Genomic DNA, 14,707 nt, shown 5'->3' with positions numbered 1-14,707 from the left:
CTTTATCACCCTGTATAAGTGTGAAGAATAATGGGTATCCAACACAAAGCTCAAAAAACGTCAAATGATAAAGCTTCCACCAAAAATGTGGGTAACTTCACTTCGCCCTTCTTGAAAATGAGGTCTACATTAATTTAAGTGCAATTCTGTCTTGCACAGATCTGTGTGCTGCAGAAATAGAATCATCCTCAGTTCATCTGTGAAGTAAGTCTGACAGTGTGCCATCTATTTGAGGCATATCCAGAATCGCTTGATCTATGGTGTTAATTAGATCTACATCTACATCTACACCTACATAGATACTCTGCAAGCCACCATATGCTAGTCATTTCATTCCTGCTCCACTCGCAAACAGAGTAAGGGAAAAGCTACTATCTAACTGTATATAAGCCTCCACACCAGCCTTAATTTCTCGAAAATTACTTCATGGTTCTTCGCATAGTGTATATTCGTGGCAGTAGAATCATTCCCTACATTTTCTCAATAGTATTTCTGGAAAGGAATGTCACCTTTCCTCCAGAGATTCCCATTAGAGTTCTTAAAGTATCTCTGTGACACTAGCATATTGTTTGTACCTACTGATAACAAATGTAGCAGCCCGTCTCTGATTTGCTCCGATGTCTTCCTTCAATCTGACCAGGTGTGGATCCCAAACACTTCAGATATATTGAAGAATAACTCACACCAATGTCCTATATGCAGTCTCCTTTTCAGGTGAACCACTCTTTCCTAACTACTCCCATAAATCAAAGTAGACCATTTGCCTCCTGTGCCACAATTCTTACAAGCTGCTCACCAAGTCATTTATCTTACATCTTAGTATGTTCTGTAATGAAAGCAGCCCCCGTTTTAACCATCATACAGTGAAGAGGGTACTATCACTCGGTTTAAAGTGCTCGTTTTAGTGATTGATTTGCAAGTAGCACTTCAGGAGGCAAAACAAACTGTTGTTTTTTCTGGCCCACGAGAATCCTAACCCCTAACAAGATACAAATGCCAATTCTTACTGCCCTCTACATAATCTCAAAAAAGGAAAGCTGCTACCCACCATTAAGTGGACATGCTGGGTCACATAGAGGACTGTGAAAATACACCTTTGTCAAAATTACACACACACACACACACACACACACACACACACACACACACACACACACACACACACATATATTTGGCAGTGTGGTCTCATTGCTAAAGTGTGTCTGCCCCTTGCTCCCCCCTCCCCCCTAAATCCCGCCAACGTACTCTCCCCCCGCCGACCTACTCTCCCCCCGCCGACCTACTCTCCCCCCGCCGACCTACTCTCCCCCCGCCGACCTACTCTCCCCCCGCCGACCTACTCTCCCCCCGCCGACCTACTCTCCCCCCGCCGACCTACTCTCCCCCCGCCGACCGACCCCTGTCCCCGCCGGCGGACCGACCCCTGTCCCCGCCGGCGGACCGACCCCTGTCCCCGCCGGCGGACCGACCCCTGTCCCCGCCGGCGGACCGACCCCCTGTCCCCGCCGGCGGGCCGACCCCCTGTCCCCGCCGGCGGGCCGACCCCCTGTCCCCGCCGGCGGGCCGACCCCCTGTCCCCGCCGGCGGGCCGACCCCCTGTCCCCGCCGGCGGGCCGACCCCCTGTCCCCGCCGGCGGGCCGACCCCCTGTCCCCGCCGGCGGGCCGACCCCCTGTCCCCGCCGGCGGGCCGACCCCCTGTCCCCGCCGGCGGGCCGACCCCCTGTCCCCGCCGGCGGGCCGACCCCCTGTCCCCGCCGGCGGGCCGACCCCCTGTCCCCGCCGGCGGGCCGACCCCCTGTCCCCGCCGGCGGGCCGACCCCCTGTCCCCGCCGGCGGGCCGACCCCCTGTCCCCGCCGGCGGGCCGACCCCCAGTCCCCGCCGGCGGGCCGACCCCCAGTCCCCGCCGGCGGGCCGACCCCCTGTCCCCGCCGGCGGGCCGACCCCCTGTCCCCGCCGGCGGGCCGACCCCCTGTCCCCGCCGGCGGGCCGACCCCCTGTCCCCGCCGGCGGGCCGACCCCCTGTCCCCGCCGGCGGGCCGACCCCCTGTCCCCGCCGGCGGGCCGACCCCCTGTCCCCGCCGGCGACGGACCCGCTCCGCCGCCCCGCCCTCTCTCTCTCTCTCTCTCTGACTGATGACTGACCGACTCTCTCCCTTTTCCGAATCGCTCTAGCCCTCGACCGGTCTGCTCTCCCTCCCTTCCCCACCAGCCTGCTAATCCGCTCGCCCTCCGCACCATGCCCGCTGTTCTGCTCTCCCTCTCCGGTCCCCCCACCCGCCCGTTCTCCCTCCGCGCCCCTCCTGCCCACCTTTCTGCTCTTCCTCCACTCCCTGCCCGCGTGCACGCTCTCCTCTTTGCCTCCTCTAAGCCCCCCTCAGCCTCTTCTCACCCCAAATGCTCCCTCATTGTCCCCCACTCTCTCCCTGGCTCCTCTTCTCTGATGCTGAGCTCATTCCTGCCTCCTTTAGTCAATTATGGTCGACTTTTAGTCCATTCAGATATAGCCATGCTCAGAGTACTCCTTCTACACTATCTTCAGTGTCTCGTTGTTATTAACGTATTTCCCATTTCTATCAATCGTTGTTGAATTCTCTTTCAGACCTCCCATCTTGCTTTTGACTGTTCCATAATGTACTTTCATACTTCCTCCACTGTCTTGTTCCATCATCCTTATCCACTCTTCTATCTACTTTCTTCTCTTCTCAGATATGTCTTATTTGTCTCTCTCTTCTTTTCCTTATATTCTTCTCTTACTAAGTCCGAGCATTTGTTGAATCACACTCGGAAGACCTTGTTCTTCCTTCCCACTACCTCCTTGACTCTGTCACTCCACTGTGATGGCTCTTTCCACCAATTTCTACCACTTGTCCTACACACAGCTACTACAGCTTCTACCATAGCACTTTTAAACTGTCCACATTCTTCTTCTCCTGTTTTTGGTTCATCCTTTGGTAATCTTTCCAAGACGGCATTCGCATCCAGTAAGAAGAGAGGAAGCAGCAAGCCATAATTACCAAACAAGCACAGCTTGTGTTAAATGTAATTTACTAACTTGCCCAATTTAAATACAGTAAAATCAGCCAGTTTAACAAGAACAATAAAAAGTTTTCTTAAATCTCTGTTGAAATTGGCATAACAAATGCATAAAACATTAAGAAAATTTCTGTTGATTTAAATACTAAATACAATCAAGACTTGCCAAACTCTGAACCCATTAGACTATCCTGTTCAATGACTTCTCTTTTGCATTAGAAATTCCTACCAATGTATAATGTTAAAGCATAACCTGATGCACACAAGTAACAATAAGGTAACTTCTAAAACTTGAATGCTCGGCGTTCAAGACCCCGGACAAATGAACTTATGACTAAGGAATAATCCACTTGGTGCCAGTACAGGTAGGTTTTAATTAAATAACAAACAATTTAAAAAAAACAGCAGCTCTGCATTTAAACATTCCGTGATAACTTATGCAAATTAAACTCTCTTTTATAAGAATTAATCTTCACAATTATCAAGGTCCAAATATGATAAAAATGGCTGATAAGGGAATACAGAATTAATGAGGAGGTGCCTCCAGCAATCTGATCGGGCTCTAATTACAGAGTGACCCAGTCTTACAGGTTTAAATTCATAATCCGAGTGAAAGGTGCATCCGCCGGGGTGGCGGGTGAATGAGCTACAAAGCTTAATGACCTGACAGAGTCAGGAACAAAGAGAATAGCAATACGCAACGTAAGAACAAGATCAAGACAGAAGGCTAGGAACATGGAACCCAGTCTAATGAAACGCAGTTCCACTGGCAATGGCCAAGTCATCACGCCCCGGTGCCACGTCCCACCGTACAGGGGTAATACACTGTGCTTTTCCCAACTGAAACATAAATCAACTACAACAGCACACTTGCGATTGCACATTCAAATTACCAAAAAGAATAATGCATAACATTGAAACAGGAAAGCATGACAATTTTTTTTCAACCCTTCAGAATTCATTTAAACACTTCAGTGCGCGCATAAATAAGATTGTTCCTTGAAATGGCGGCAGCTGAGTATAACCTCAAACGGGCAATAGCCTACCATAACTACACTTTTATGAATGGTATTTTGGTACTTAGTCACCAAGGTTGCCACAATTTTAGGTATACCATCACTCAATAATGAGGAGCTCAACTGATTTCCTTATGTCTAGCTGCAGATCCGTTATCATGTGGTAGGGAACTTAAGATGGAAACCCCAAGCTCCGTTGTCTTGTGACATATCTTTGACAAATGAGGCTTGTCACTGAAGACAACATTAGCTAACCATTAACAGACATATATAAGCACACAATTGCACCTATTTAAATTGAATGCACACCATATGCCCAGGTGAATGGTTAATGCTAGGCGACACTCCGGCAAGCTCTTCTTCTCAACATGTACTGTGCGGCGAGAAAAGCCAAACACCATGCCTCATGCTGGAACCATAAACCTTTCCACCATCTCCGGCAGCAACACTCCAGTAACAACAAGCACACCAAGTAAGGGCCAATCTCCCAACCATGTTGTCACTGCAACCAACAGACCATGCAGTGAGAGCTGCTGCCTCAATGCTGCAGACTCAATGCTGCAGACTCAAATACCCGAACCCGCGATGAACAACTGACTCGTGGCCGGCCAAAGTGACATCGATGGGAAAGATGACACTACAAGAAAGGTGTACTGGTACTATCCATACACCGTATCTCTTTCCATTATAATCTCCTGGTATTCTTCCTAGACTTTTTTTTTCTTCAGTTTCCATACTCTAATCCTTCTTTCTGGTTCTGTGTCATCTTCCGTTGTCGTGCTCATCGCCAGTCAAAATATTTCTGCACTAGATATCTGTTGTACTGTGTTACTTTGTGACACTCTTTCCTCTAAAACCAGGGGCTATGTATAACTGAACCATTTCTCTTGCAGGATTCCAACAATCTCTTTCCTTCTTCATTTCTACTTCCCCATCCTTCTGCTACCCAGTATATTTTCATTCCCTTTTCTTTCACTTGGTACATATGCACTGAAGTCTTCCATGACTATTATCCTTTACCCATTCAACTGCTTTTGTAGTTCTTCCTCAAAGACCACCACCTTTTAAGACGTACAGGCCACTTGAGGGGCATACACCTGAAGAGCATGATTAAAATACGTGGAATAGCATGATTGTGCCCTTCAGTGTGGAAAAATTTATTTCACAATTATTCTGGTAACTAACTATTTGTTGTGTCATTTTCAGCAAAAATCCTTTGCATAATTAGGTCCAATAACAGTGAAGCCATTTGATAAAATTACCTCGAGCTTCCAGCCATGTCAAATGACTTAAAACCCAAGAGCTTTTGGCTGAGTGCTCCTTGGTGAATGTCAAGTGATGATTCATATATAGCAGTCTCTCTGCCTGTGGCTGGTCCTGTGCCCTATGTGTAAATGTTTTGGTTGCAAGACGTCGTCCACCTCCTGATAGCGTGGTCTGTCTTTATTGAGGGTATTATCAGAAATTTTTATCTTGATCATTCTTCTATAATGCTATTCCAGAAACCATTTGTCTGCTTTATAATATGTGTTTAGTTGAATGCAGTTTGGTGTCTATTTTCCAGAGCATGTTCTGCTGGTTTCTCAGGATATACCTGTTCGATAGTTTACACAATATTTCCATCTTTTCTTACGCCGAGCCTCAGAATCGCAAGAAAGCAGGCTTCTTCAAGTCCTTATCAGGGTCTTCTGCTTTACAAGTTATTGCTGAAATGGCTTGTGAATTTTGTTGGTTATTGTAGGTGTTTTCTTTGGACACTTTCTGTAAATCGCTCAGTTCCAAAGGCAGATTTTCTGTGTCTGAAACAGCTTCCACTTGATGCACCAAGGTCCTCAGAACAGAATGTTTCTATGCTGGGTGGTGGTATCTGGTAGTGTACAAATACTGATATGCGTGGGTGGCTTGTTAATTAACACGATGGCCAATACACTCATCTACTTTCAGATGATAATGACATCAAGGAATGGCAAGGCACCGGCCATCTTACCTCCTTAGTGTACTTAATGTTGTCATGAATGTTGTTGTTGTTGTTGTAGCCCTTTCACTGTTCCAGCTTTCCATGTCCATGAGGCCAAATACTGAATGTGTTATTGACATAACAATGGAAGCAACTAGGCTTTGCAAGAGCCATGTTCAGTGTGATGACCTCAAATATTCCATAAGCAGGTTGGCAGTAATTGGAGCTAATGGGCTTTCCATCTCAACTCACCTGCCTGGTTCAAATAATCTCCACTGATGCAAAACATACCTTGGTTTTTGCTTAAATAAACATAAATTATTGTCAAAGAAATGAGAGAGCAAATACATCAAGTCTTTGATTGGAATGTCAAAGTGGGTCATCATTTCTCCTCTTCCAAGACAGAGACATTTGATGTGGCGATGAAGTTAGTCATATTTTTGATATGGTGTAGGCTGTGACTAATGTTCGAAGTAAGGAGGTGGACCAAATGTTCTGTGAGTCTGTAACTTTATGCAGATGATCAGCACAACCTGACTCACAAGCACATTGTCATATGTGGTAAGTAGTGCTAGTAATGTGTAGAATAAGATGCCTTCTGTCACAGAATACGGTGTGGTTTTGTTTAGTTTTGATTGTTTTGTGGTCATAAGGAAGCAGACACAAGGGTGACAGTTCCTTACGTGGGTGCTGCAAGCTAAGAAACTTGACATCATTGTCACACAACCAATAGTCACACACAAAGAGAAGCAGCCATTGTCATTGTGGCCATTTCCTGTGTATATTATTAAAATGTGAAATTACTTTGTTGTTATTGAAATGGGAAAATATTCCGTTTTTTAAAATGAAGACAGTCTTTTAGTATTCAGCCATGAACGCTGCATGTCAGTTTGAATGTTAGATATAAGTGGTCATCTGTAATAGCATACATCTCCCATGAAATAAAACATTGAGATGGATTTATTATAGGCAATGTATATACCCGAGTTGTGGATTTATTTTCAAAGTATTTACTTTCAATAAAATATTAATCTACCCAACTAAACAAGATGATTTAATCTGAATGACTGAGTGATCTTTTGGCTACACGAAATTACCACAAGGCGTCATATCTTTGAAAAGTATTACTTACAAAAACTGAAAATTTATGTTACAAAGAGTGATCTTTGTGAATGCGAATATTTTGACTGAGAATTGTGGTTAAGGATTGTCATAATAGCCTAAAATATTACCATAATTATGAGAGAATGTTGTTTAGACAATTGGACATTACAAAAAATTTGACAGATAATTGCACTCTTTACTGTTCTGGTATAGAGTGTGAGACCTGTGGAAACCATAGCAACGGAAGAAATGTTGAATCTAGATTACAGTATTTTCATGAGATTTGACTTTTAGATTGCTCATTAATAATATTAGAAGAGCTGGCACCTCTGATCTGTAGAAGTTAGGATCTGCAATATTAGAAAATTTCTCAGTAGAGATGGCCGGTGTTGTGTCCAACAGTCGAAAGTGTAAATAATCTAGCAAGTGTTAATGTTTTAGTATTTTCACTCAAAGATGAAATTGGTATAGAATGATGATGAGAGGTTACTTGACCTGATTGGTTACAACTAGTGTTGAATAATCCGATCAGCATAAATTGTATCTGGTCATTAAAGAATTATTGTGTGTCTATTATTAACATGACCAGTCTAGAGCAGACACTTATTGTACACTGTGTGATTGAGAAACAGTCTGTGATACTTCCGTGTCCTCCTTATGAACTGGCAGGCCACAGAATGTAGGTGGTTGAGGTGCTTAAGGTAGATTTTTAATGATATTTTTAGATTGGCTGGAGTGTCAAGCAATGGCACCCATTGTTCCGTCTCATTTTGGCAGATCCAGTTCGAAGCTGTGAACCATCAGAGGTAACTGACAGCACAAAGATCAGTGGCTTCACGCCGTTGTTGGTGCTGCTTGATGAGGCTGAAATAGTTAAGCTGTATATTTGACTGCTTGTAGACATCATTGTGCTAAAGTTTTACACAGGGAATGATCTGATTGTGTCAACAGGTTGGATCTCTAAAATTAGGTGACATTGTGATCAGAGTCCTCACTCACTGAATTTTGCTGACAGATTACCACAGACTGCAATGCAAAATAACTAAAATGCAAGTTCATTCTCCATACCTCTCAACTCATTCATTCATCTTAAGTAAACATTAATAAAATCAATAACCCAAAGACATATTACATGGATGGAAGTGTTTTTTGTAGTTAACTGTAGTTGTGTTGATGAAACAAATGACAGCTAAAATTAAATAGTTAGTAAATGCACCTGTTGAAGATCACCTCTTACTAGATATTCATCTGGATATTCATGTGAATATCCAGATTCACTGTGCAATGCCTAATGATAAATAGATTTTTCACTCATGGGTGTAGCAACTGATCTAAGTGTGTTTTATTTGTTGCAGGTGTTGGCCTGGACTGTGTTTCACAGCCACTGCCAAAAATGATTAAAGCATTAGCAACATCACATGTTGTACAGATAACCTCTGGACACAATCATTGCCTAGCCTTGACAAACAGTAAGTACAGCAAAACTTCTCTTCAGTAAATAACATGTTTCATAATGTTAGTAGTAATACATCAGTTGTTGCAAGAGATTGATATTTGCAAAATGACATTACACTTGAATTGAAACAGTTATTTGTTGCTGATGATCCAGTTCTGTGCAGTTTTCTTTAAAATACTGCAATCAGAATTTTTGAAAACAATGAATAAAACTTTCTTTTTCTTATCTCTAAAATTTCATATTTGCACATCTAGTTGTATACGGATATCATTTCAAATGAAATTCTGAGCATGTATCTGTAATAAATTATCAATATGCAATGGAGTGTGTGTTCCAAGGCAGATTAAAATTGTAAGTCAGATTGGATGACAGTGTCCTCCTTCCAGGAATTCTAGTTCTACAATATATGCAGGAACACTCCATGCAATATATGCAGGAACACTCCATGAAATTTGTGAAGTAGGAGAAAGATACTGGAAGAAGTGAATTTATCAAGAACGGTCATGTCACTCCTGGATAACTCAGTCTTAGAGCAGTTGCCTGTGAAAGGCAAAGATCCTGCTTTGTGTTCCAAGCTGGCATACATTTTTAATCTGCTAAGAAGTTTCTGAAAATATAGTTTAAACTGTCTTCAGCCTGAAGGTTAGTTTGAATGTCACAGAGCTTTACTGGATGTGGTCTTATTGGAAATGGTATGCCCTTGCCTTCTGCTGACCTTATTAATTGACTGACTCAGCCCATTTATCTCTCTTCTTCTTCTTCTTCTTCTTCTTCTTCTTGTTCTTCTTCTTTTTGTGTGTGTGTTTTGGGGGGGGGGGGGGGGGGCAAGAGGGGCAATAGTTTAATGTGGACTCTGAACCATAGTGCAAGTTCTCAACATTAGCAAATCATTATTACAGATGAAACAAGTGATAGCACTACAGTTTTACCTGTATCTCACGCGGATGGAAGAAATACAGTTAAAAAGAAAGCGTTGTCACTTATTGCTTTTTTTTGCCTGTTTGTTTTAGTTGTGAAATGAGATTTAATTTATTTGGCTAATATTGAGTTTCAACACTTGGCCATGCATATTCAGTGATCTGTCATTGAACTTAATTAGTGAAGAATCGAGGCTTTTTTCCTAAAGAAAAATGTTTGATGTTTCGGAAGAGATCAAGATCACATCCCCTGTGATTCAAATTGACTTGCAGTCCCTCCTTGAAACCTCAAGCCCCTCACAAGGACGACACCTCAATCCACAGAAATTCTCACCTCACCAAACACATGCACCCCCACCTTATAGCTTTTTCCTAAGATCCACAAACCCAATCATCCTGGCCTATAGTTGCTAGCTTCAAAGTGCTCACCAAACATTTATTAGCCTTACTTGATCAACACCTGCAACCCATAGTACAAAGACTCCCCTCCTACATCAAAGATACCAACCATTTCCTAGATCGTCTGAAATCTGTGTCTGTCCCACTCCCACCACACATCTTGCTTGTCACCATTAACGTCACCTACCTCTACATAAACAACCCCCACATACATGGTCTGTCTGCTGCTGAATATTTCCTCATTCAGTGCCCACCTGATTCCAGATCTGTGACATCCTTCCTACTCACCTGAACCAAATTTAATCTTACCAAAAACTACTTCATCTTTGAGGGGCAGAGATACAAACAAATCAGGGGTACGACCATGGGAACCAGAATGGCTCCTTCCTTATGCCAACCTTTTCGTGGGTTGCTTTGAGGGCGCTTTCCTGGGATATCTGTTGGTCTTCAGCCCCCTGGTTTGGTTTAGATACATTGATGACATCTTTACCATATGGGCTCATGGTGAGCCTGACCTGCTAAAATTCGTGGAATCTCTTAATACCTTCTCCCAATAAATTTCACATGATCCTATTCCAAATCCCATGCCACTTCACTTGATGTTGATCTTGTCCTCATCAAAGGCCAGCTACACACTTCTGTCCACATTAAACCTACCAACAAAAAACAGTACATACCTTTTGACAGTTGCCATCCTTTCCGTGTCAGATGATCCCTCCCATACAACCTTGGCATCTGAGGCAAACGTATTTGTTTGGATGCAGACTCTTTACAACAATAAACCACCATTCTCACCTCAGTCTTCACTGTGTGTAATTATCCCACCAGCCTAGTTAAAAAGCAGATTTTCCGGGGCATCACATCCTATCCTATGGTATTGCTGATCCCTCCACAAAAACCTTCGGAGCACACCATTGGTGGCTCAGTATTATCCTGGTCTGGAATGTGTTAATCAACTACTTCAACAGAGCCATGACTTCCTAAAATCATGCCCTGAAGTGAAGTCCATTCTGTCTGAAATTTTGCCCTCCACACCTAGAATAACTTTCCGTCGCCCTCCCGATCTCTCCAATATTTTTGTCAGACCCTATGCTCCCTCTACACCCATTTCCCTACCCTATGGCTCCTACCTGTGACCGCCCCCACTGCAAGACGTACTCAATGCACCCTCCTACCACCATATATAATAGTCCTGTAACTGACAAAACATATACTATCAGTGAGAGAGCCACTTGCGAAACGCCCTGTCATACACCAGCTATTATGTAAAAACTGTTTGGCCTTCTACATTGGCATGACTACCACCAAATTATCAATTAGGATGAAAGGGCATAGGCAGAGGGTGTATACTGGTATCTTGCACTATCCTGTTGCAGAGCATGCTTTACAACATAACATTCATGACCTTGGCGCTTGTTCCACCACAAGTGCCATCTGGATTCTTCCCCCAGACACCAGTTTCTCAGAACTCCGAAGGTGGGAACTAGCACTTCAATGCGTCCTTGATTCTTGCTACCCACCTGGCCTTAATTTATGTTAATTTCTTCCATTTCAGCATTTCTTCACTGTAACTACTCTTTGCTTCACTCCATTTTAGTTTTCTATATCTTTCATTATCTTTCCTGTCTGTTTTTCACCTCCCCCTCCGTCTCTGTTATGTACAATGCATTTAGCTTTTCACTCTCATTAACTTGTGCGTGATGTTTAAGCACTAATCTCTGTCTGTATACTACCTGTCTTCCACAATTAAGCTCTCAGGTTTTCAAATCTCATCCAATGCTGTCCTCAACTATCAGTCTTTCCTTCTCATCCTGTACGGTAAGTCTCCCTGACCCACGGTTTGGGTGAATTTCCTGAAAACTTGTCAATTACAACTGTCTTTTTTGTGTGTGTTTTGCTACCACTTGGAGAGTACATTTTTTATCTATACAATTAAATATTTAATGGAATTCTTTGATGTTTTACTGTTAAGAGCATGATGTGGGAATCACTTGTTACAGAACTCTTAAATGTCTATGCTTTGCAACTTTTGCACCAAAGATATTAGATTTTGCAGAGGAAAATGTCAACAAGTTTCCTATTTACATTCTATAATTCAGGGGTGGTCAAGGCATGTCAGATTGCAAGTGACCCCCTTGTGCAGGATGAGGGTTGGCCTGTCTTAGCTTCGCTCAGCCCTTCTCAGAAGTATGTAATATGGCATTGAGAGTGCTTCATTTTTCGATCAGCTTGACACTCTTCAATTCAGCGGAATCGTGTCAGTGCTGTTTACCCTTCACTATTTTTTCTGGTTAGTTCACAGGTCCAGTGGGTTTTTGCACAAAAAGAGTGTCAGTCTAGTGATCTATCACCACAAGCCTTTAAAACTGAATGAGAATGACAGAATGGTGTGGCGGGAATTCTAAATATCTATTATGTAGTCACATAATTGACAGGTACTGCAGATTTGCCAGTGAATGACATTACAATACAATGCAGAAAGAATTGAATGATTTAGTTGACAATGAGAGAGCAAAAGATTACAATGATTGACATATGGCATTCATTGTTCGCTGTACCAAGAAGCATTTTGTGTTAAATCTACTGGCGAGGAGCCCATGAAGAAATTGGTGGTGCAAATAGTAAAATTTCTGAAACAGCATACATTATTCCACTGCCAGATGCAAAAGTTTCATACAGAATTGAATGAAAAGTTTGAAGACATTATATATTTAGTTATAACAAAGTATGTTAGTTCAGTCAAGGGGCATAATTGGAATGCTTTTTTGATTTAAAACATCCAATTGTTAAATTTATGAATGAAGGAGGATTGCAGGAACAGAGATCAGAACATCCAAATGGATTGCAGATGTAACATTTTGAGTGAACGTAACTGCACACTGCCAACAGCAAGGTGAGAAGCAACTTATTTCTGATCTGACCGGGATGTATTTGTAAAGAAACTTGCATTGTAGGAGGGACTATTCTGGCAGAAACAAAACAAAACAAAACAAAACAGTCCAGTTTCCCAAGCTCAGTGGTGTTAAAGGAAACATGAAGTCTGTTGAAGTCATTGTGACCTTGAAAGAATTACAAGCATACTTTTCTAAATGTTCTGACAAAACTGCCAATCTGTTTTCGAGTCCATTTGCCATTTCAGTTGAAATCATCCCTGTGCTTGTACAGATGGAACTGATTGATCTGCAACTTAATTTGCATTTATAAGATAAGTCCTTTTATATGAAAACTGTTTGGAATCAGAATGAGATTTTCACCCTGCAGCGGAGTGTGCGCTGAAATGAAACTTCCTGGCAGATTAAAACTGTGTGCCCGACCGAGACTTGAACTCAGGACCTTTGCCTTTCGCAAGCAAGTGCTCTACCATCTGAGCTACCGAGCTGCTCGTCTTTGTATAGCAATGCTCTCTCATAAACGTAGTGCCCTCTCGGGTGTTCATTACCCCCAGTTCATATGTGGTTGCTGATTTTTGGTGTATGCCTAATGTGTCATGTCAGCTTGTAAACATTTTTTGAATCACCCTGTATATTACCTATCCGATATAACTTCATGACACATGAATGAAAGCACTGATATGTGTTGACATAGTTAGAAATGTGTTCCAATGAGGTGGATGAAACAATATCAGCATCCTGGGCACTTATCACGGTTTTTATGTCAAATACCTTTCATGTCAAATACCTTTCCAAGAACACACGTTAAATCATCATTATTACAATGTTTCTTTACAACATTAAGATGTTCACACACTTTTGCTCTGTTCTACTCTGTTACTTTTGTACAGTATTGCGTAAGTCCCTTCAAAGTGTTTAATGAAAGAGTGTAGGCATTTATTGTGGAATTTTGTGCTTAGTCGTTTTCCATATCAGTGTGATTAGCTTTAGGTTGCAGTGTTAGGGAGATGATGATGATGATGATGATGATGATGATGATGATGATGATGATAATGATAATAAAACCCCTGGTGGCCCAGGAAAAGAATAGGCCTCCGGTATGTTCTGCCAGTCGTAAAAGGCGGCAAAAAGAACAAACCACTAATAGGGCTAACCCCCCTTTTAGTGTGATTAGTTGGTTCAGGACAGAACTAATGAAGCCTCGGACAAGCGCTGTCATGGTCGGGGACGACGCTTGAGCTCTATGCCCGTCCACAATGGTAACGACACTGCTAGTCACACGGAAAATGATTTAAATCCAAATAGAGATGTTTTGCAGGATACGCTTCCTGCAACAACTCTAGAAGGAAGACAAAGACAGAGGATGAGATGCTCAGATGAAGTTAACCGACACCTCATGTACTGTTACTACCAAGCATCAAACTTAGGAACCAACACAACTGGATACAGATCACAAGTATACAGAACATTTATTACCAGATACCCAGAATTAAAATTTTTAACAGAACGACGACTAGCTGATCAGATCCATCCAATAATCAAAAATAACAGGATACCTCAGTCAGAATTAGAAAACATCAAATAACAAGTACAACAAATACTGGAACAAAATAATGTGCAATCACAAGAAGAAGAAAATACAGTAATGGACTCAAACATCCCAGAGCAAACAAACAAAGAACAACACACATCAATTAAACAATCAGAGGAAAATGAAATCTTAAGACAGCCACCAGAACAAGCACAAATAGAACACGAAGTGACACACATGTTAGATATAGAAGAAAAATTTCAGCTGACATATATAGAATACAAAGACACAAATACAGACATTGACCATTCTTGCATAGACCACCAAATAACCCACAAGTCGAAACAACAACATCTACTATCAACACAATCATACACAACAAAATAAATGAAAATACAATT

The 14,707-nt window shown here is 42.5% G+C and overlaps 1 protein-coding gene across 7 annotated transcripts in view; it reads left to right on the top strand.

Annotated features, from left to right (window-relative positions):
- LOC126278569 (probable E3 ubiquitin-protein ligase HERC4) overlaps positions 1–14,707 on the top strand; it is a 187,323-nt gene that overhangs the window by 20,057 nt on the left and 152,559 nt on the right. For all 7 annotated transcript variants that reach the window (XM_049978801.1, XM_049978777.1, XM_049978827.1 and 4 more), the window contains exon 5: positions 8,468–8,581. In XM_049978801.1, the coding sequence (XP_049834758.1) occupies positions 8,468–8,581 (114 nt within the window). The remainder of the gene's footprint in view (positions 1–8,467; positions 8,582–14,707) is intronic.

The sequence above is a fragment of the Schistocerca gregaria genome, chromosome 1 (assembly GCF_023897955.1).
Source record: "Schistocerca gregaria isolate iqSchGreg1 chromosome 1, iqSchGreg1.2, whole genome shotgun sequence".
Taxonomy (NCBI): domain Eukaryota; kingdom Metazoa; phylum Arthropoda; class Insecta; order Orthoptera; family Acrididae; genus Schistocerca; species Schistocerca gregaria.
The sequence above is the reverse complement of the archived record's forward strand: the minus strand, read 5'-3'. Positions and strand labels throughout refer to the sequence as shown.